Below are 22,810 nucleotides of genomic sequence, written 5' to 3'. Positions count from 1 at the left end.
GTTGGAGTACGAGTCATCATCATCATCATCAAGATCAATGGAGAAGCCAGTTGCTAAGAGTTTCACTTGGGTGATTAAGAATTTTAATTATCTGCAATCCGAGCGTATCTATTCTGACGTATTCGTGGTTGATGGCTGCAACTGGTACGAAGACGAACTTTTCTTTAGGTTTAGGTTTACAGGATATATATAATATATTCTCCGTTTGGTCGGCTTGATTGTTTTCTTTGTTTTTTTGCTTGCAGGCGCCTTCTGGCTTATCCCAATGGAAAGAGTTATGATGAACATGGTTATTTGTCTCTGTATCTTGAGGTTGCTGATCATGAATTATTGCCTTGTGGATGGAGAAGAAACGCAAAATTTTCTTTTACTATACCACATTATGTTACGCATAACTCTTTCGTGCGAGGTGAGTGTTATTTTTCTAGCTACCCTCGCTTATATATTACAATATGAATTTTAAACTTCAATTAATTATTATGATTCTTACTTTTTCGTCGTGGCGCCGTGGCGGTCTTGTGCTATTGCGAGATTCTAGTTATGTATTGTTGTGCAAGAAAGGCTTGTTTTGACTAGATTCGCTTTATATATGTTTCGTGACTTTACAGAAGCAAACCACCTGTTTGATCTGAATTCTGTCTCTTGGGGTTTCCCAACAATGGCTCCTCATACCAAACTTTAACCATATAGTGGGTGGGTGGTGAACGGAGACTTAAAGATTGTGGCCGACGTTGAAGTTCTTGAAGTTATTGGCAAAGCAGAGGTACGAGAGGAAACAATATCATATATGGATGTCAAGGGGTTTCAAGTTCTTTCTTCACAGGTAAGAAACCTTCATCAGTTTCTTTATATTATTTACACGCTACAGGAATAAGTAAGTAATCATTTGTGTTTTCACCCGCAGGTGAAATCTTTGAACCGTTTGATTGAAGGACACCCGGAAATTGCAAAAAACAGCCGTATAAAAAACCAATATGTGAAGACAGGGTTCATCAATGCCATACTCAGCGTGACTGAGACTCTGCGCCGGTCGCCTAAGGAAATCTCTAAAGATGAACTGGCAGATGCATATGCTTTACTGGAACCCATGAATGAGTGTGGATTTATGTTGGATTGGTTGAGGAAGAAACTTGATCAAGTGTCTAAAAAGAAGAAGAAAGGTGAAGCTGGTGAGACTCGGATTCAAGAAATTGAACAAGAGTTGAAGGATTTGAAGCTTAAGTGTTCAGACCTCGAAGCCCAGTTGGAGAAGGAGAAGGCAGAGGTTTTGGCTGCCATAGCTCCCCTCTCGCTGTCTGATGATGATGGTGGTGAAGATGAAGATGATGATGATGAAGATGAAGATGAAGATGAAGAAGATGATGATGATTATGATTATGATGATGAGTTTTTTGATAATATTGGTTATTTTAAGTTAGGCAATTAGATTTAGGTTCTGCTATAGTACTAGAGTGACCTGGCCTGTTCTTTTGCTTTCTCCCTTCTAAAGATAAAATAAAAATAAAAAAATAGTTAGAAGATTTTTCTCAGCAGTTAAGAGAATTTATGTTCACACATTACATATAAGTTTTCAGTGTGGTTAAGGGTTCTCAATGTGTCTTTAAAGCATTGTTTTTCCTGATGAAAAACTAATCTTGGAAAACTGAAGAGTCGAAGCCAAACGAACGTATGTTATTTTTTTCTTAAATCAGCTGTCTCATCATTTATCACGAGGAGCCAAGGCTTTTCTCATAAGTCTATATACAAATGCATGCATTTTCTTTTATTATAATTTTTGGAAACAGAGATGCATGTATTTTCATCAACAAGGGTATTGATCCTTTGGATTTCTCTTCTTCATGCTCTTGCTGTTTAAATATTGCCTGAAATAACAATGTGATCAAAAGAAAGGATCGGAAAACAAAAAAAGAGAGTCAATTTAAGTTATTTTATTCTGATGAGTAATGATGAAATAGTGGACGTCAATGGGTTTCAAGTTCCTTCTTCACAGGTAATCAAATTTTGAATCTCCGCTAATTTTATGTTTTTTTGTTTGTTTCTTGTTTTATACGGTATTTTTATGATAGGTCAAACTGGTGAGGCAAATATTCGAAAGGCACCCGGGCACTGCATCAGGTTTTCGTCCAAAGAAACAACAGCTCAAAACAGCTTACATTGATGTCCTCCTTGATCTTATTGGAATTTTTTGTCGATCGCCTCATGAGCTAACTGATGAGGACTTAGACGAAGCAGACAAGACACTTTTTGACCTGGAAGATGCAGGGTTTAAGTTGGATTGGCTTAAGATGAAGCTTTTGAATGTTTACCTAAAGAAGAAGGAAGAGCAAGAAAGTGGCGCTCGGATCAAAGAATTCCAAGGAGAGGTGCAGAAACAAAAGTTTGTTTTATTTCGAGAACGAACTGAAGATTGAGAAGGAACTGGCTATGGCTGCTCGTGCTCCACTTGATTTCAGTGATATTGTGTAAAATGAAATTCACCAGTGACTCAGATTCTCTAGTTTTTATTTTTTATATCCTTTTGTTGTGACAGTGGATTTCTCAACTAGTCAACTCCTCTTTTCTTCATGGCTATTAGAAATAGAAATATTAAGGATTGTTATGAAAATATACTGAGGAAGAGTTTAAGGATTTGAAGCATAAGTGTTCAAGCCTTGAAGCTAGCTCTTCTGAAGAAGGAGAAGGCAGATGTTTTGGCCGTCAGAGCTCCTTTCTCGTTGTTTGATAAAAATGATGACCTAATTAAGTGGCTTCCCCTATTGATGATATGCATCATGGTTATAGCGTTAATATAGATCCGTCAATGATGCAACGCATTGTTGGATCTCTTCTTTTTCTCAATGGACTTTTGTTATGGAGTTTTCACTTTTGAGTTGGTGTTCTTGTTTAGTTTTCAGTTTGTTTAATTTATTTTGATTAGTCTGCTTATTCACGGTTTTCTACAAGCTTTTGGTCTTCAAAGACGAAAAGTTTCGGCCAAACAAGTGTGGATCTTTGCTTTTTGGTTATTATTGTTGGCGTTTTGCTCGTGCAATTGATTTTTGTTATCTACTTCTCCAATCTTTTGTGCCACTGAAAAATAAGGTTTGTTGTTACGCAACCCGAAAGAGAAATTAACAAAGGATTGGAAGAAAATTTTGTTTAAATTGAAACATTTGAACAACTAATATAAAACACCGAATACAATAGCCCCACATTCCAATATCGCCTTTGGTATCAGAGTAAAATTTAACAGTTTTAGGTCATTACTTTTTCAGAATTAATGAAACAAATATCGAAATGGCACACAAATTCAGAACTCTCACATGGTTTTGCTCTTTGTTCTTGGGAATGGAAAAATAATGAAACGCAACGTTTGCAAAATATTGGTTAAGGGCCCAACGATATATAAATCTTATAGTACTTTAACAATCTTGTTATAGATTAAACAAACACAAACTATATTGAGTTCATTAAGAGGAAACGTCAAGATATAGAGACAAATTATCAGATTTATTAATTTCCTTGGGAAAGGCCAGAAGACGCATGTAAGCAGAAACCATAGAGAACAATCAGAAAAACGAAGGAGAACTAATATATCACGTAAACGTAAACGGTAAAACTAATTAATTAGGACGAAAATATTAAAAGACAAGTTGTCTTCCTATAATTACCATCTGTAGCGGCCAATCACGAACTGATCAGAATATAGTTTTTCAGATTGCAAAGAGGGAAAATTCTTAATCACCCAAGTGAACTTCTTCTTATCAGCTTCACTCCCCATTGATCGTCTGATCGATGTTGACTCCTGCCTACTTAAGTCTTCCAAAAAGTATTTTCATTAAATAATATGAAAAGATCAACATGGGTCAGGATTTACGTACGTGGAATGTGAGTTGATAGCTAGGGGCTCCTAGAGTGCTAGGGCTTTACTGTTTTTACAATGAATGTAAATCTCATTAAATAGAAATATAATCAGGTTTACAAATTAAAGTAGCGAAACCTGAAATTTTGACTCCATGGCAAAAAAAAAATGTTTAGAAAAGAAAGAAAAGAAATCAATAAATTCTGGGTGATGAAAGCTTGGGAGATTTCATGGCAGCCATAACGCCATTAACTTGCGAAACTGACGATGCACTGAATGAGTGATAGGTTTTACTGTTGGTATACACATTTCACATTTGAACTGCTGAATCCTCCTTAAACAAAGGGTCAAGGAATTTGGTTCTATTAAAGGGTCAAGGAATTTGGTTCTATTAATCCAGATAATTTAATCCATTTATTTATAGTTTAAAAAAAGACAATTACTGTAATAGGTTTGTTTTAGCAATTAATTTTTTGATTTATCTTTTAATTAGTCGATTCTGTGAATAACCATTATATTCTCTCTGTTTCACAAAGAATGTCATTCTGGAGTTTTTTATTTGTTTCACAAGAACTGTCATTTTATATTTTCAATATGATTTTTTATATCAAATTTTCTAATTTATCCTTAACCCAAAGCTATTTTTATTAAATTTAAATGATGAATTACTCATTAAATAAGGACATATTCGTATAATTCAAGTTTTTCGTAATTTGTGTGCAATATGTACAACTCATTTTATTAGCTTTAAAAAATCTCTCAAAACTTAAGTTTTCAATCTCTCTCAAATCTCTCACACAAAACTCTCTTTTATATTTTTCTACAACACCTGCATCCCTTTATATATATATATATATAACCAAAACCAACTAATCCTAATCCTATTTGGTAATGTATGTTTAGATAGCTCCTAAACATCCACCAATCCTAATCTCTCTAGGACAACCTAAATCTTCAAGTCTTCTTCAAGCTTAATCCAATATTCTTCCCTTTAAGCTTGAACTCACTTTTCTTCAAATCTTGAACACCAATGAGATCTCTCATCTCTTTGAACTTATTTCTTCCAAGTGTCTTTGTTAGTATGTCTGCATTTTGCTCACTCCCAGGAACATGCTCAACTTCAATTTGACCCTTTTCAACACATTCTCTAATAAAATGATATTGTCTATGTATGTGTTTGCTTCAGCCATGAAACACAGGATTTTTTTGTCAAAGCAATCGTAGACATATTGTTGATTCGTATTGTGACCTTTTCGCTTGGAGCTCCGGTGATTTCACAAAGTAGTTCTTTCAACCAAATGGCTTGTTTTCAGCCTCTCTTCCGGCCATGAACTCGGCCTCACACGAAGATAAAGCTACAACATCATGTTTTTGTGAACACCAAGTAATCAGACTTTCTCCTAGATAAAAGATGTGTCCAGAGGTAATCTTGCCATCATCTTCATCAACATTATGGCTGTTGTCGCTATATCCTATAAGCTTTGGTATCTTTTTCCTACCAAACTCTAGGCCAAGTGTTGTAGTTCCCTTTAAGTATCTCAGACACTGCTTCATTGCCGCACCATGTGATTCACATGGACTTTGCATGTATCTACTCAGAATTCCCACACAATTAGACAAGTCTGGTCTTATGTGAAAAAAAATAGCGAAGACATCCTACATGTTTTCTGTACACCTTTGCGTCAATCTCTCTCTCGTACTCTGCTTTTGAGAGTTTTAAACCAAGTTCCATGGGTGTGTTGACTGGATTACATTTGTCCATCTTAGCTTCTTCAAGAATCTTTTGAGCATAGCGTGCTTGATTCAGTGTTATCCCTCCTTGATGCTGAACAACTTCAATTCCTAGATAGTATGTCAATTTTCCAAGGTCACTCATCTCAAATTTTGATCCCATCTCCTTTTTGAAATCGTTAATGACATCCAAGCTTGTCCCTGTAACAAAAAGATCATCGACATAAACACCAACGATCAACAAATTTCTTCCAACCTCCTTTCGACACAGAGATGGTTCCTTGGTGCATTTGATGAAGCTCAAGTCTAAGAGAATCTTATTCAATTTGTTGTTCCAGGCTCGTGGTGCTTGTCGTAATCCATAGAGAACTTTGTTAAGTCTGTAAACTTTGTCTTCTCTTCCCGTCTTCTTGAATTCTTCTTGTTGTGAGACATACACTGTTCCTTTTAGTTCTCCATGAAGGAAGACTGTTTTAACGTCAAGATGATGGATTTCCCAACCATGTGCAGCTGCAAGATCAATAGGAAGTCTAATTGTTTCTTTTAAGTTTAAAGACCCATTTGAGACCAATTGGTTTTGCTCTAACTAGTAATCAACAAGATCTCAAGTCTTTAGCTTCTCTATTGATCCAACTTCCTCCTTACAAGCATGTATCCATTCTTTCGACTCCTTTCCTTCACCAAAGGTTCTTGGTTCGTCGTTAAATTTTGGGCTTATCTTGGGCTTCTAACTAAAAACCAATTGGAAAAACAGTGGATTGCCCCTAACTCATATATATTAATGATAGTTCCTTCAAACTTCTGATGTGGGACTTGGATTGTATCCCAACAATCTACCCTTCAAACCAAGGACCAAATGTGGGATCTTAACACGCCTTCTCGAGATGATAACTCCATCTCCAACCGATCCCACTTAGGTCGATAATAAACTCCTTCTTAGGCCTCCTTACTTGGGATAACAAGAGACATGTGTGTATCCACTTTTCTAGGTCAACCAGAATTTAAACATGTCAACGGTTTCATGTTCTTCCTTCCCAAGTAAGAAAAAAATAGTTCTAACTACAAATTAAAGTAAAAAAAAAATCAGAAGAACCATTCACTCATCTTTAGAGTCTGGATTTATATAGAAGCTTAATTAAGACATTGCTTGTTTTTGGTATGTTTTTGCTATCTGATAAGGTTTTACTTCTTACGTCCATTTTATTTCACTCACAGGTAAAATCTGTGAACCATTTGTTTGAAAGACACCCAAACATTGCAACAAAACTCAATATAAATAACCAATATCTGAAGACTGGGTACATGAATGTCTTACTCAGCTTGACCGAGACTGTGCACCGGTCACCTAAAGAAATCTCGAAGGATGATCTGGTCGATGCATATGTTGCACTGGAATCCATGACTGCTAACAGATTTAAGTTGGATTGGTTGGAGAAGAAACTTGATCAAGTGTCAGAAAAGAAGGAGAAAGAGGTAGCTGGTGAGACTCGGATGCGAGAAATTGAGGGAGAGTTGAAGGATTTGAAGAGGAAGTGTTCAGACATTGAAGCTCAGTTGGAAAAGGTGAAGAGGAAGTCTTCAGACCTCGAAGCTCAGTTTGAGAAGGAGAAGGCAGAGGTTTTGGCTGCCATAACTCCACTCTCGTTATCTGATGACAATGTCTTTGATGATTTTTTTTGAGTTTTTAGGCAAGGTTCTGCTAGTAAGCTACGGTCGGTGGTCTTGCCTGTTCTCTTGTTTTCCCTTCTAAAGTTAAGAAGATAATTAAAGAAACTTCATGTTCGCACATATCGTATAGAAGTTTTTTCTATGGTGTGGTCAAAGGGTTCTCAAAACGGATTTGACGCCCATTAATTTTTTTTCTTGTCAACGATGGCATTAGTTATTCCACTTATTATATTAATTCGTATACTAGAAAATTTAGCTTTTTCTCCTTTAGTTTTATTAAATTTAGGTTTTCTTGATTTATTAGTTTTTAATTATATGTATCATTCAACTTCTCTTTTTATACAGGACGGCTACTAGAAATATTAGGGATTATAGTGTAAAATGTAAGAAAATAATTATTTTTTACCCATGTATGTGGTCTTATAGTTAGTAGGTTATTTAATTGGGTTTGTTATATTTTAATCATTTGGGAACCAAAAGGACATGTGTTAAGCTACATGTTAAGCTTATGCTTATAAGGACAAGTATTAAGCTACATGTCATGCTAAAGCTTATAAGAGGACAAGTGTGAAGTTGCATGTTATGTTTGAAGCAATACTAGACACTTGTTATCACACTTGTCACCATTGTCTTTATCTTTACTATGATGGATGGTTGAGATTAAATAATGAGACAAAACCCTAATGAGGAGTAAGGTCCTCTTCCCTCCTATAAATAGATGGTTTGCTCCATCACAAATCATCATAAGAACAAAAACAACACATAAAGTAAAGAGTTTATAGGAAAGGGGAGAGAAACCTTATCTTCCACCTAAAGATCATCTAAGAGTTTCTTTTCAAGCCTTCAAGCCATTGAAGAAGAAGAAACCATTCAAGGAAGCATCATTTCTACAATGAGTGGAGGTATTACTTTAACCCTCTTTATGATTCTATTATGTGATTAATATAGATGTTTAAGATCTTGGGGTTCATGTTAAAAGTATGTTTAACATGTGGTATCAGAGCTTATGGTTATGAACATCTAATTAATCCATTAAGAATAATAGATTTATGGTTTAATGAACTGAAAATTAAGGCTTTAAGTTATGATGTTTGTACACTTGAATTTTGTATGATTTAAGTTTCAAGTTACAATATATGTTTAAATTAATATATATATATAAATATAAAAGATTGGTTTATCTTAATGTGCATAATTAAGAAATTGATATAACCATAATGGTTTTATCATATAATGATATGCGCATAGAAAACCAAAATATTTAAATTTTTGATATGTTTATGTATTAATTAGCTACCCACAGGTAGGCTATTGACATAAAACATGATCAATAATTTATTAGAATGTTTGTACATGAGTTAATTAAGTATATCCACAGATAGCTTAATTAATCTGATACATCATTAAAAAAAAAAAAATTCTGAAAGCTATGACATTAGGATATATTATAATGACTACCCACAGGAGCATTATAATTTGAAGTCATATGCATTCAATAATTTTTGTTAATGTGTTGTTTAAATTTTGAACCTCAATTAAAGCTTGTTATATCTCTAAATCGCAGCATCATTTCCTGCTAATTTGCCATCTATGGTCTCTACTGTTCCGATCCTCACTGGAACCAACTTCTCAGAATGGAAAGAGAAAGTTGAGTTCACATTAGGAGTACTAGATATGGATTTGGCACTTCGTGAAGAAGAGCCAGATCCCTTAACTATAATTAGTACTGAGGAAGAAAAGGCTCTCCATAAAGCTTGGGAGAAAGCGAACAGATTAAGCATGATGTTTTTAAAAATGACCATAGCTAGCAATATCAAAACTTCCCTTCCAGATGCAGATAAAGCTATAGATTATCTAGCAGCTATAGAAGAACGGTTTAAGACTGCAGACAAATCCCTTGCAGGGAAACTTATGGCAGATCTTACAACCATTAAGTATGATGGGATTAGGTCTATGCATGAACATTGCATTGAAATGACCAACCTTGCGGCTAAACTAAAGAATTTAGGAATGAGTGTGGACGATTCATTTCTTGTCCAATTTATCCTAAATTCACTACCTCCTCAGTATGGACCCTTTCAGATCAATTATAATGCAATTGATGAAAGGTGGACATCTAATGAATTGGCTAATAAACTAGTCCAAGAGGAGGCTAGACTTGGCNTAGATAGAAAGGTGAAAATCATAAGGTCAGATAGAGGTGGTGAATTTTATGGCAGATATAATGAAACAGGACAACATCCTGGACCATTTGCCATACTCCTTCAGAAATTAGGAATTGTTGCGCAGTACACAATGCCTGGTTCTCCATGGCAGAATGGTGTAGCTGAAAGGCGTAATCATACTTATATGGAAATGGTTAGATCCATGATGAGTCATTCTAACCTACCTATATCCTTGTGGATGGACGCATTACGTACTGCGGTCTATATTTTGAATAGGGTTCCTAGCAAAGCAGTTTCGAAGACCCCTTTTGAACTGTGGAAAGGCTGGAAACCTAGTCTATCACACCTCCAAGTTTGGGGTGTCCAGCTGAAGTAAGAATATACAATCCACATGAAAAGAAACTAGACTTCAGAACAATCAGTGGTTTCTTTATAGGTTACCCTGAGAAGTCTAAAGGATATAGATTTTATTGTCCATCTCATAGTACGAGAATAGTAGAAACCAATAATGCCAGATTTTTTGAGAATGGTGAGATTAGTGGGAGTGATAAAGTTCGTGATATAACCATTCAGGAAACTAGGGTTGCTATTCCTTTACCCTTAGTTCCGAATGTTGGGGTTCCTAGCATTGTTGAACCGTTAAACAATGAGGAAACCCCATTGAATGATCACACACTCCATGATGAAAATCTTGCCAATAATGATCATGAAGCACAAGAGGAACCAGCATTAAGAAGATCAACTCGTACGAGGAGATCTGCTATTTCCGATGACTTTGTGATTTATCAAATAGAATCTGGAGAAGAAAACATTAAAGATCCGGTTTCTTATTCACAAGCCATGAAGGATGTTAATTCTGATAAATGGATTGATGCCAGTAGAGATGAAATAGACTCGATGGTTAAGAATGAAGTTTGGGACATCGTTCCATTGCCTGATGGACACAAAGCAGTCGGGTGTAAGTGGATCTTTAAGACCAAACTCGACTGTAATGGCAATGTAGAACGATATAAAGCCAGACTTGTAGCCAAAGGGTTTAGTCAAAAGGAAGGCATCAATTATAGTGAGACTTTTTCACCTGTGTCTAGAAAAGACTCTCTCAGAATTATCATGGCGTTAGTAGCTCAGTATGATCTCGAGTTACATCAAATGGATGTGAAAACTGCCTTTCTTAATGGAGACTTGCAAGAAGAAGTCTATATGCGCCAACCTGAAGGCTTCATAATCGAAGGTCAGGAAGATATGGTTTGCAAATTGAAGAAATCAATATATGGACTGAAACAAGCTTCGAGGCAATGGTATCTAAAGTTTGATGAAACCATCACGAAATTCGGTTTCAAAGAAAACATTGTAGATCCATGTATATACCTCAAGATCAGTGGGAGTAAGTTCATATTTTTGGTTTTGTATGTTGATGACATCTTATTAGCCAGTAATGATCTTGGTCTACTACATGAGACTAAGAGTTATCTCTCTAAGAACTTTGATATGAAAGATATGGGTGAGGCATCCTATGTGATAGGAATTGAAATATTCCGTGATAGATCACTAGGAATTTTAGGATTGTCTCAGAAAGCATATATTGATAAAGTTCTTGAGAGATTTGGCATGATGATGTGTTCTTCTAATAATGTTCCTATGCAAAAGGGTGACAAGCTTAATCTTAAGCAATGTCCGCAGAATGAATTGGAATATAATGAAATGCAAAAGTACCCTTATGCATCTCTTGTGGGAAGTTTGATGTACGCACAGGTCTGCACTCGACCTGATATTAGCCATGCAGTCGGAATGTTGGGTAGATTTCAGAGTAACCCAGGACTTGCTCATTGGAAAGCTGCGAAGAAAGTTTTGAGATACCTAAAGGGAACAAGAAACTACATGTTGACATATCGAAAATCAACACATCCACAGATGGTTGGATTTTCAGACTCAGATTTTGGTGGATGTGAAGATTCTAGGCATTGTACTCTCGGCTATGTGTATCTCCTTGGTGGAGGTGCCATTTCATGGAAAAGCCAGAAGTCAGAATTGATTTATTCATCCACCATGGAGGCTGAGTATGTAGCATGTTATGAGGCTTCCATTCAAGGAACATGGTTGCGGAATTTCGTGTCAGAGTTTGGAGTTTTGAATTTTGTTGACAAACCTCTAACTCTTTACTGTGACAATCAAGCCGCAATCTTCTTCTCTAAGCATGATAGGATATCTAAAGGAGCCAAGCATATGGAACTCAAATATCTATCATTAAAGCAAGATGTTAAAAGAAAAAAGTTTGTCATTGAGCATATAGGCACTGAGCTAATGGTCGCAGACATATTTACGAAAGCATTACCTCCAAAGACATTTATGAAGCATGCAGAAAGTATAGGTCTGGAGGATAGCACTTAATTATGTTGTCTGATAATGTTTTAGCCTATTTTTGACATTTATAAGAGCTCTCTTATGACTTTTACATCTTCTATTCTGTTTCCAACGTGCGCACACATTATTGTTTGTTGGAATTATTGATAACAGAATACGTCTTAAAAGACATCAAAGAGACCATTAAAGATAACTCCTACTTATGGAATAATGTTTATGGTCTAGCTATGAAAAGTAGTCAATGTAGTAGTACATGGAAGGAATCATGTTGCAAAATGATGTGTGACCGCCATGACTCTCATTGGTTACAAGATTACCTAAGACACTTATGAAAGACAAAATGAAAAATATAACATATTATGCCGGCCTTATGATTCCCGAGTAAAACCATTATACTAACGACCAAGTGGGAGAATGTAAGAAAATAATTATTTCTTACCCATGTATGTGGTCTTATAGTTAGTAGGTTATTTAATTGGGTTTGTTATATTTTAATCATTTGGGAACCAAAAGGACATGTGTTAAGCTACATGTTAAGCTTATGCTTATAAGGACAAGTATTAAGCTACATGTCATGCTAAAGCTTATAAGAGGACAAGTGTGAAGTTGCATGTTGTGTTTGAAGCAATACTAGACACTTGTTATCACACTTGTCACCATTGTCTTCATCTCTACTATGATGGATGGTTGAGATTAAATCATGAGACAAAACCCTAATGAGGAGTAAGGTCCTCTTCCCACCTATAAATAGATGGTTTGCTCCATCACAAATCATCACAAGAACAAAAAAAAACACATAAAGAAAAGAGTTTATAGGAAAGGGGAGAGAAACCTTATCTTCCACCTAAAGATCATCTAAGAGTTTCTTTTCAAGCCTTCAAGCCATTGAAGAAGAAGAAACCATTCAAGTAAGCATCATTTCTACAATGAGTGGAGGTATTACTTTAACCCTCTTTATGATTCTATTATGTGATTAATATAGATGTTTAAGATCTTGGGGTTCATGTTAAAAGTATGTTTAACATAAAAATATCCTGGAATATCTCGTTGTTCAAATAGCACTAGGTCATGTATACATAATATCTATACACCAATGGACGATAATTACACAAATAAATCAAAATTCTTTGATTTTAGGCTTTAGAAACCAATCAACACCATAAAGTTCGCCAATCTGTTCGTTCCTTTTGTTACTAAAGAAAAAAAAATCTTAAAAACATTTAAACGATTTACATAAAAATCAACAATATAATTAATCGCTAAATCAAATCTATATTACAAACTTTTGATGTAATTCCTAGATGGTTATATGACTGCTTGTAAATTTCATATTACATCAATAAAGTTAGATGTTAAAAAAAAAATCAAATCTATATATATGTAATCATATTGGTTAGCGTATCCCAGATTATAATAGAACCAACTTCCTTGACCCTGTTTTTAGGAGGATTCGTTTCATAGATTAGCGCCCCTATTCGTTATTTCGAGTGTTGCTCCAACTTGTAGAGGCTTCGAGTGACCCTAATTTTCGTTTTAATGGTCGATTTTTTTTTTTCACTCGAGATCTAGGGTTTCAATTTTCGTCTCCCTGTTCAGGTAGTTTTGTTGCAAGGCGAGGCTTCAATGGGGAATCAAGTTGATAACAAGTTCACGTGGCTGATTAAGGATTACTGCACTTGGCTACCGAATTCATATCGTTCTGATCAATTTGTGATCGGTGGCTGCAAATGGTATGGAAACTTTGCGATCTAATAATGTTTCTCGTTCAATCTAGTTTTTACAAGGACTAGCTATACTTACCATTACTTTTCTATGTTTTTCAGGTATCTTTATGCCTGTTTCAGGAGACATAGAGATAAAGATTTTAACTGTTTGTATGTGTGTCTGGTAGATGCTGATTTTGAAGTCCGTACAAGTAACCTTCACTGTGGTAAATCAACTTTCTCAGGAACACTCAAAAGTGAAAGGTGATTGCTTGCGCTGCAAGATTCTATTTATATGTGTTGTGTTCTGTGCGTACGCAATTAAGGCTATTTTTTCTTTTTTTTTGACTGAAGTTGTATTTTGTGTGAGTTTACAGCAGCAGACTTCTTGTTTGATCATATGAAACCAAAATGTTCTATATCTATGATTCGCCTTAGCAAGCTTCATGCAAAAGATGTTGGATTTCTTGTCAACGATGAACTCGAGATTGTTGCCGTGATAGATGTTCTTAGTGTATCAGATGGATCTGTAAAGGCCAAGAAACCTTTGAATAGGCCTGAAGAGCCAATAGATTTGGTGGATGTTAATGGGTTAGAAGTTCTTCAGAGGTAAGAATACTTTTCGCTTAACTTTCATCATTGCTGCTTTTTTGTCCGATTTGGGACAAGATGTGGTTTTCTTTTGTTGGAAGCTTCTTATTGCTGAATGTGTAGATATGAGTTTTACTCTACTCAATATTCATCCCATAAATTCACTAAGCAGGTGGATTTGGCGAGGCGTATCTTTGAATTACACCTAAAGACTGCAAAGAAGTACCGTACGAAGAAGAACGAATATATGAGAAGATTTCACACGAAAGTCCTCCTCGATCTAACCAAGAGGTTCTTCAAAGTTCCATATGAAGACTCCAATTATGATGTGTCTGATTTTGAAGGTGCTCTGACATACCTGAAAAGTGTTGAGTTTAAGTTGGATTGGTTGGAGAAGAAACTTGACGAAGTGAAAGAGAACAAGAAGAAATGTGCCCGATTGACTAAATTGGAGCAGCAGCGGCAAGACATGATGGATAACTGCACAGACGTAAGAAACCAGATGGAGAAGGAGAGAGCAGAGATTAAGATCTATCTTTGATGACTCAAGTTCTTAGGAATTTGAAGTTTGGTTTTTTTTTTTTTTTTTTGGTGTTATGGTCTCTATATGTTCGTTAATAACTAAGAGTCCTCTGCCTTTAAATTAAGAAACTAAAAAGACTTCTATGTAAGTTAGAGGTTGTCATATTTTGGTAAAGAATAACTTAAGTAAGTATTGTGGTATTTTGTGGTTGATGATTGTCTTGGTTTCTTGAAGTGCAATTTGTTTCTTGATGAATAAGTATATATATATGTCTTGGGTGTCTGAACTTTGAACAGAGTAAAGAGTATATCAAGATAAGTTCAGTTACCAAATTCGAGTGTATGTTTTATCTGATCACCTCATGAGCTTACTGATGAAGACCTAGATGAAGCAGACAACAAACTTTTCGACCTGGAAGTTGTAGGGTTTAAGTTGGATTGGTTAAAAACAAAGCTTTGGGGAAGTTTACGTGAAGAAAAGGCAAGAACAAGAAAGTAGCACCTGCAGAGTCAGAAAACTCCAAGTCCAACCAAGAAGATGCAGAACCAGAAACTGGTAATTGTTTAAGGTTTAAACGATTATTCCAGTAAAATTTAAATCGGGTGATTAAAATATACACAAATCAACAAGTAATTGCTAAATCAAACCTAAACAGGTAGTTTGACCCTGTATATAGGAGGATTGGTTGCAATTGTAGATTTTATAAAGTAGCAACAATTTTAAACCCTGGGAGCCCTTAACACTCGCATTCCTCTTCTTGGTAAAAATCCGTAACCACTTTGATTTTTCTAGTCTTTGAGACCTTGTTAAAATCTTACCTATATTGTGGTTGGATTTTCATTTCTCATCTTCATGTTCGGGTAGTTTGATTGCAAGGAGTAATGGGGAATCAAGTCGATAACAAGTACACATGGTTAATCAAGAATTTATCCTCTGTGAGCTGCCAGACCATTTATTCAGATATAATCTTGATGGCTGGCTACAAATGGTAAGAAGATAACAAGTTATCATCTATTAATGTTTTCTTTCACTATAGCTTTGCGAGGACATCCATAATTTTTTTTGCTTTGCAGGCAAATTCTGGCCTATCCCAAGGGAAAAAATGGTAATCAGTGGTTTTATCTGGATCTGGAACTTCTTGATATTGGATCCTTTCCGTCTCAATGGAAAAGGGCCGTGAAGTTTTCTTTTACTGTAGTCAATTATTTCTCCAAGAAACTCTCAAAAGAGATAGGTGATTACTTGTGCTGCAAGATTGATCTATATGTGTGTTTGTTGAAAATGCTTGTTTTGAATAAAGTTTTAATGTTTGGTGACTTTTCAGGACTAACACACTGGTTTCATAAAAAGGAACGAAGCAAGGGTATATCCATGCTTCCCCTTAGCCAACTTACGGACAAACAATCTGGGTTTCTGGTGGATGGAGAAGTCGAAATTGTTGTTCGGATCAATGTTCATGAAACTGATCCCTTATTTGATAGATCAAAGGCCGACGAGGTGGCAACGACACTTGTAAGAATCGTAAAGCCAAATGATGATGGTGCGATGTCTAGTAAGACAGATTTGGTGTATGTCAATGGGTTTCAAGTTCTTCCTTCACAGGTAAGATACTAAGAAAGATGCAACTTTAAAAGTAAACTTACTATACCCTTCAGTTAACCGGTTATGTGTATATGGGTTTTACTTTATTCAATCTTTACTCGCAGGTAGGTTTTGTGAGGCGCATCTTTGGAAAACACCCAGACACAGCAGTAGAATGCTGTACAAAGAACCAAGATCTGAGAACATCATACATTAATGTCCTCTTCACCCTAATCAAGATGCTCTACAAAAAGACTCAAGATCAATCCACTGATGATCTGTCCGATGCAGAAGCTGCTCTGGCATACATGAAAAGTGTTGGGTTTAAGTTAAATTGGCTGGAAAAGAAACTTGTTGAAGTGAAAGAAAACAAGAAGAGACATGACCGGGTGACTGAACTGGAGCAACAGCTGCAAGACTTGATGAATAAGTACACAAGCGTAGGTCAACAGCTGGAAAAGGAGAGGGCAGAAATTAAGAAGGCCACATCTCTTGATATATCTTTTAATGATGTTGTTTGATGACGTTTGTTCTTGGAACTTGAAGTTTGGTTTTTTTTTTTTTTTTAGGTGTTCTCTAGTCTCTGTTCGCTAATAAGATTAAACTTGAAAATCATGCATGGTTTAAAATGATAAGGATTTTTATTTTATTTTTTTTTTAACATCTGATTAGGATTTGTTTAGAAATAAAAAATTAGGATTGCCTTACTTTTTCTTTACTTAATTGTTTTTATAAAAAATGACATGACAGAAAATGATTAGCTATACATAGGTGGCTTGTGATTATAATATAAAGGTACCGCCACCAACAGTAAAACCCTAAGAGTTCCTTTAGCGATTTGCAATCCTCGTGTGCCTACTCGAAATCAGTCCTATTATAGTTCCTGGTAAATCCTGAACCATTGATCTTTCTAGTCTTAATTTGATTTGATCCTGCAGTACTATGTTCGTTATTACTTTTATAAATTTATGTCGTCTAAGAGTGTTACGCTTCGATCGATTCCTCAAGGAAACTGTATTGGATTCCTTTTTCAAAAAAAAAAAAAAAAAACTGTATTGGATTTGTTGCTCGAGATTCTAGGGCTTAATATGCTCTTCTTCATGTTTTGGTAGTTTGGTTGCAAAAGGAGTCTTCAATGGGGAATCAAGTTGATAGAACGTTTACTTGGGTGATTAAGAATTTTTCCACTTTGCGATCTGAGAAAATCTATTCAGACGAATTTGTGATCAGCGGCTGCAAGTGGTAAGAAAAACAAAAGCTTATAATATCGTTTACGCCATCAATTAATGTGAGTCACATCCATTGTAGTTTAATGTTGGTTTTTGCTTGCAGGCGTCTTCTGGCCTATCCCGAGGGAGATAACAGCCCTAATAATTTTTCTCTGTATCTGGAAGTTGCTGATTATGAATCATTACCTTCTGGATGTAGAAGGCACGTACATATTTCGTTTACTCTAGTAAGTCAATTTCATGAGAACCTCTCACTAGTGAAAGGTGATTCTTCCGATAACTTTTTTGACTCTTTTAGTCGTAGGGCTTGTGTTGTGTAGTGCTTGTTTTGACTAGAATTGTATCTTTCGCAGCAACAAGAAGCTGGCTAGACCACGAGGTACCAGACTGGGGTTTTACATCCATGATTGCCCTTACCAAACTTCATGACAATTATTGTGGATTTCTTGTGAACAATGAACTCAAGATTGTCGTTGAGGTAGATGTTCTTCAAGTTATTGGCAAATTAGATGTACCAGAGGAATCTGAGGAGGCAACCAAACCTCCGAGAAAGATGAAGCACAATGATGATGACGCGGACATCCCAGAAGATTTGGTGGATGTCAATGGGTTTCAAGTTCTTCCTTCACAGGTACGTAAGAATACTTGAGAAAGATTCAAATCTTCGCTTAAGTTTTTAGAAATTCCAAGCTCAATACACTTCACCATCAGCTGCTTTTTGTTGATTTGAACGCGCAATATGTGGTTTTTTTTTTTTTTTTTGAAAAATTGTTTCTGTTTGAACTTTGAAATAAATGATTTGGGTGAGGTCTGTGTCCTATTGGTTTTGGTTTTGGTTTTGGTTTTGATCACACCTTCTTTTTACTCAAAGGTGGGTCTAGCGAGGCGCATCTTTGAAAAACACCCAGAGACTGCATTAGAATGTCGTACAAAGAACCAAAGTCTGAGGACATCATACATGAATGTCCTCCTAAGCCTCATCAAGATGCTCTTCAAAGGACCTGAGGAACAATCCAAGGATGATCTGTCTGATGCAGAAGCTGCTCTGGTATACATGACAAGTGTAGGGTTTAAGTTGGATTGGTTGGAGAAGAAACTTGATGAAGTAAAAGAAAGTAAGAAGAAATGTGTCCAGGTGTGTGAAATGGAGCAACAGCTGCATGACTTGGAGCAGAAGTCCAAAGACCTTAAAGCTCAGCTGGATAAATACAACGCAGAGATTTTGGAGGCTACAGCTTCTGATCTTTTTCTCAGTGATGTTGTTTGATGACTTCTATGTTCCTAAGGACGTGGAATTTGGTTTTAGTTTCTTTGGTGCTCTGGTCTCTCTTTGTTCTGTTTTAACTTATATCCCAGTTAATTAAGGGTTTCGACATTTTTGTAAATTAACTTTAGGAATTTTTGTTTTTTTTTTTGTGGTTGATGAATGATGACTGCGTCTAAAGTTTCTTTATTGCACTGTGTGTCTCTTGATGAAAAAGTAAATGTCGTTGGATGTATGAACAGAGTATATAGTCTTTGCCAAAACGAGTAGCTTGACGTGTGACGCTATTAATATTTGAAAGCTATTAATTATGACAGTTTTATATAAGTTACGATTATTAGCTCACGCTTATTTGAGATTCATATGCATCTTCTTCATTTATATATCAGTTACAGCAAGAAACTCCTCAAACACACAAAACTCCCTTTGCCAACTCTGTAATCACAACTTCTCTGTATCACGAAACAGTCTGTCACGAAAGACTTTGATCGTAACAATGTGGAATGGTGATGGAACCGTGGAGGTCGATGGCTTTCGAATTTTCTATTCAGAGGTGAGCCAAAAAAATATCTCCATTGTAACTCCAATATATCTCTTTCATGTTAAGTATGGTTGTAGTTTTTACGTTAATCTTGTTCTCAGGTGGACTGTGTTAGGAGAATATTTGAAAAACACCCAGAAACCGCAATGAACATTCTTCCGAAGACCAAATGGTGAAGAATGCTTACATGAACAACCTCCTCGATCTCATCGACATAATTTGCTTAGCTCCTCAAGAGCTAACAGAGGAGGAACTAAGAGATGCGGAGAACACGCTCTTTGAACTGGTGGAGGTAGGTTTTGAGCTGGACTGGTTGAAGAAGAAGCTGGAGGAGCTTTGCGTGAAGAAGAAGAAAATGGAAGCACGTGGGGCTCGGATGAGAGAGCTGGATGGTATTATCGTGGAACAGAGGCGTGTGTTGTGGGCTCTTGAAACGGAACGGAAGAATGAAGAGAGCGAAGCTAGATTCGACAGTGCACGACTTGGTTTCGAGGATGTTGTTTAATTTGAATGAAAAAGTCATCAGTCATGAAAGCCTAACGTTCTCTTCTTACGTACGTACTTAAGGATATGTGGCGTCATCTAATTACAGGGATGATTGAATAAAAAGACCAGATCTTTGTTACCTTGATTTCAAAAGTTTTCTTGTTATGTTCTTCTCCGATTATATTATTAACGCTTATGTCTTCATCTCTTCTAATTTATAAATTGTTTTGTGAGGGCAGAGATTAAGAAGGCCGCATCTCCTTAAATATATTTTAATGATGTTGTCTGATGACGTTTGTTCTTGGAACTTGAAGTTTGGTTTTTTTGTAGGCGTGTTCTCTCTATTCGCTAATTGTTGTGAAAGTAGAGAAACTCGAAGTTGTATTCACTTATTCTTATTAATCATTCAATCGAAATAATACATATATATATATATAGGTAGAGATGTCAATTGGTTTCTAAAACCATGGGCTATCTTTGGACTGGTTTTGGTCATTACCAAATTTAAAACGGTCAAATGGGCCTAAAACCAATTTAGCCCATTGATATATGGTCCAAACTAATTCGGACGTGGGCTGTCCAATAACCCTAAAAAATTAGGGTTTTTTCAATTTGGAGGAAACTTTTTTTTTTTTCATTTCGCAGCTTCTCTCTTTCTCGTCTTTCTCTCTCACTTTCTCAGCCTCTCAGGCGATTTCGATTTGTTCATCTCGATTCCATCTCTGGCTTTTCAACTCCTCCATCTCACTTTCTCCTCTGCGGCTCTGCTTCTCGTGATCTCCTCATCTCGATTTGTATAAGGTAAACAAATCGTCATCTCGATCTCGTCATCTAGGGTTGTAAACGTACAGATTTGATTTTGATTCCTCAAGTGGGTTTGTGGGTTTTTGGGTTTTTGGGTTTTGATACTGGGTTTGATTTTGATTTTTCAGTTTCTGGGTTTACTCTAACACAATTACGAAAGAAGGAGAAGGTGTAAGAAAGAAGATCAGAGTTACTTAGAAGGTACTTAGTACTTACTAATTCTTATAACTTGTCGATACTGTCTTTATAAAATGTTGATTTGTTAATGTCATTGATCAGGATCTTATATTTGTTTTCGTAGAATCTCTTGGTATTAGTGATTGGAGATGAGGGGGAGATCAGATGGAGGGAAGAAAAAGCCAGTGATTGCTCTTCTTTGGCTCCTCAGCCTATAAGTCTATAAGTCTATAAGACTATAAATATGGAGCTTCAGCGAATCTCTTTGTTTTATGAACTTTTAGTAAATTATGAGTCTTGATCGGTCAGACCAATTATGAGTTTATGAACCTTTATAATTATGAGTTTATGAACCTTTAGTAAATTATGAATATGGGTGTATTTTAACCAATGGACAAACCAATTGGTCATGGTCCAATTTGGTTTGGACAGATTTGGGTGTGGGTATATTTGGGCATTGACCGTAAATAACCATAAATGGTATGTGTCCAAATGGACATGCCCATTTGGTTATGGTCAGACCAATTTACAACCCTATATATAGGGGTAGATAACCCTTAGTACAAAACTGATTAGGAATATGAAATAGACAAGATCACGGATCTTATGGGCTTGGACGTGTATGGACTGGTTATGGAGATCTATCCTCAATGTTTTACAACACTCTCCTTTGGATGACATAATCGTGCAGATGCTAAGAGATCACCATAATACCCTTGGGGATGTTGTCTCATTAAAACCTTACCAGGAAAACCCAGTGGGACAAAACCATGGTGAAGGAAAAAGAGTACATCACGTATTACTTCCCATGTTCTAAGCATCACTAAAAGTCCTTGAGTCTCCGCATTCCAATCTGATGCGTGAGCTTCTTGAATGTTAATGTCGGTAATGACTTGGTGAAGAGATCGGCTGAATTGTCGCAAGATGGAACTTGCACCACTTGAACCTCTCCGGTCTTTTGTAGTTCATGTGTGAAGAAGAACTTAGGTAAAATGTGCTTCGTCCGATCTCCCTTGATGTATCATTCCTTTAGCTGTGCGATGCAAGCGGTGTTGTCCTTATATATAACGGTTGGTTCCTTGTCATCGGCCATGCCACAATCTAACCTGATGTGTTGAGTCATCGATCTCAACCAAACACACTCACTGTAGTGACCCTCACTAAAGGCAAAAATCCCAAAAATAAAAGTCGAAGAAACGACTTGGAAAGAACTCAAAAAGGAAGAGGAGAGAAAATAAAGGAGATCGACCGGAGGAAGTCCGAGGAAAAATTCGTGAGTCGGAAGATGGCCGAGCCAAGACCGAAGTGACCGAATGTGCGATCGAGACCCTAAGACCGATCGGGAGTTTGCGGTTTACTCAGAAACTGCATATGCGGGAAGACTGAGAAATGCCGAGAAGGACGGTAAAGTCCGAGAGTTGCCGAGACATCCGAGAGATGTCCGAGTGTTGCCGAGAATTGCCGAGAGTTGCCGAGAATTGCCGAGAATGTCCGAGAATTGCCGAGGATGTCTGAGAGTTGCCGAGAATGTCCGAGAGAGTTGCCGAGAGTGTCGAGATGGATCGAGTGTCGCCGAGAGATGACCGACGACCGGCCGATCCGACAAATTCTAGAATTTAAGGGAATTTTGTGTTATCAAAATTGACCAATGAGGAAGCATGCAAGTTAGTGGGAGAATATGAGTGGAATATTCTATGGCATCTCTAAAACAAAATAGAAGCGGGAAGCATCATCATTTCTACTTTCTAAAAAGTGGCCAATAAGGATTCATGCAAGAGTTGGTGGGAGACAAAGAAAATTCCATTGGACAAGTGTGGTTCATGCAATTTTTGTGGCTCACAAATTACCCAAGTGTGCGCCTAAAGGAGTGGAGAAGAGAAGAGAAGTGCTTGCCATGCATTGGCTGGATTTGCCTCCCAAAGCTCACACCATTCCACTATAAATAGAACCCTTAGAGACCATTTTCGTTGGTCTTCATTCCTTAGAGAAAATAAGAAAGTTAGAGAGAAAGCTAGAGAGAGTTAGGGAGAGAGTGTTCTTCCTTAGCAGCTTTTCTCTTCCGCGAGTAGCTGGCCGCGTCTGCTTAGGCCGTTCCGCGTCGCTAGCTAGGACTAGAAGTCTGTTGGATATGTTCCTTTCAGCCAA

General features: G+C 36.6%; 3 protein-coding genes and 1 pseudogene across 5 annotated transcripts; all 4 read left to right on the top strand.

The window, feature by feature from the left end:
• Positions 38-7,252, top strand: LOC104715764 (MATH domain and coiled-coil domain-containing protein At3g58250). Its single transcript, XM_019230063.1, is given in 4 exon segments — positions 38-144; positions 246-415; positions 612-823; positions 6,788-7,252. Coding segments are annotated over 4 exon segments (954 nt in total).
• On the top strand, positions 12,632-16,685 carry LOC104712517 (MATH domain and coiled-coil domain-containing protein At3g58240-like). Of its 3 annotated transcripts, XM_010429432.2 has the most exons (5): positions 12,632-12,702; positions 13,363-13,496; positions 15,657-15,817; positions 15,908-16,185; positions 16,290-16,685. In XM_010429432.2, exons 2-5 carry the CDS (start codon positions 13,390-13,392, stop codon positions 16,683-16,685), a joined length of 942 nt encoding a protein of 313 aa, XP_010427734.1. In that variant the 5' UTR covers positions 12,632-12,702; positions 13,363-13,389. The 3 variants fall into 3 exon arrangements, 1 of the variants encoding a protein (XP_010427734.1); XR_002033464.1 differs by lacking the exons at positions 12,632-12,702; positions 15,657-15,817; positions 15,908-16,185; positions 16,290-16,685 and adding an exon at positions 13,590-13,727 and having other exon boundaries at positions 13,442-13,496; XR_002033463.1 differs by lacking the exons at positions 12,632-12,702; positions 13,363-13,496; positions 15,908-16,185; positions 16,290-16,685 and adding an exon at positions 15,453-15,571 and having other exon boundaries at positions 15,657-15,748.
• Positions 17,300-18,660, top strand: LOC104715762 (MATH domain and coiled-coil domain-containing protein At3g58270-like). Its single transcript, XM_010433141.1, has 4 exons — positions 17,300-17,406; positions 17,497-17,657; positions 17,747-18,024; positions 18,265-18,660. The coding sequence occupies exons 1-4, from the start codon at positions 17,300-17,302 to the stop codon at positions 18,658-18,660; spliced, it is 942 nt and encodes a 313-aa protein (XP_010431443.1).
• On the top strand, positions 19,154-19,703 carry LOC104715761 (annotated as a pseudogene).

The sequence above is a fragment of the Camelina sativa genome, chromosome 9 (genome assembly GCF_000633955.1).
Source record: "Camelina sativa cultivar DH55 chromosome 9, Cs, whole genome shotgun sequence".
Classification (NCBI taxonomy): domain Eukaryota; kingdom Viridiplantae; phylum Streptophyta; class Magnoliopsida; order Brassicales; family Brassicaceae; genus Camelina; species Camelina sativa.
The sequence above is the reverse complement of the archived record's forward strand: the minus strand, read 5'-3'. Positions and strand labels throughout refer to the sequence as shown.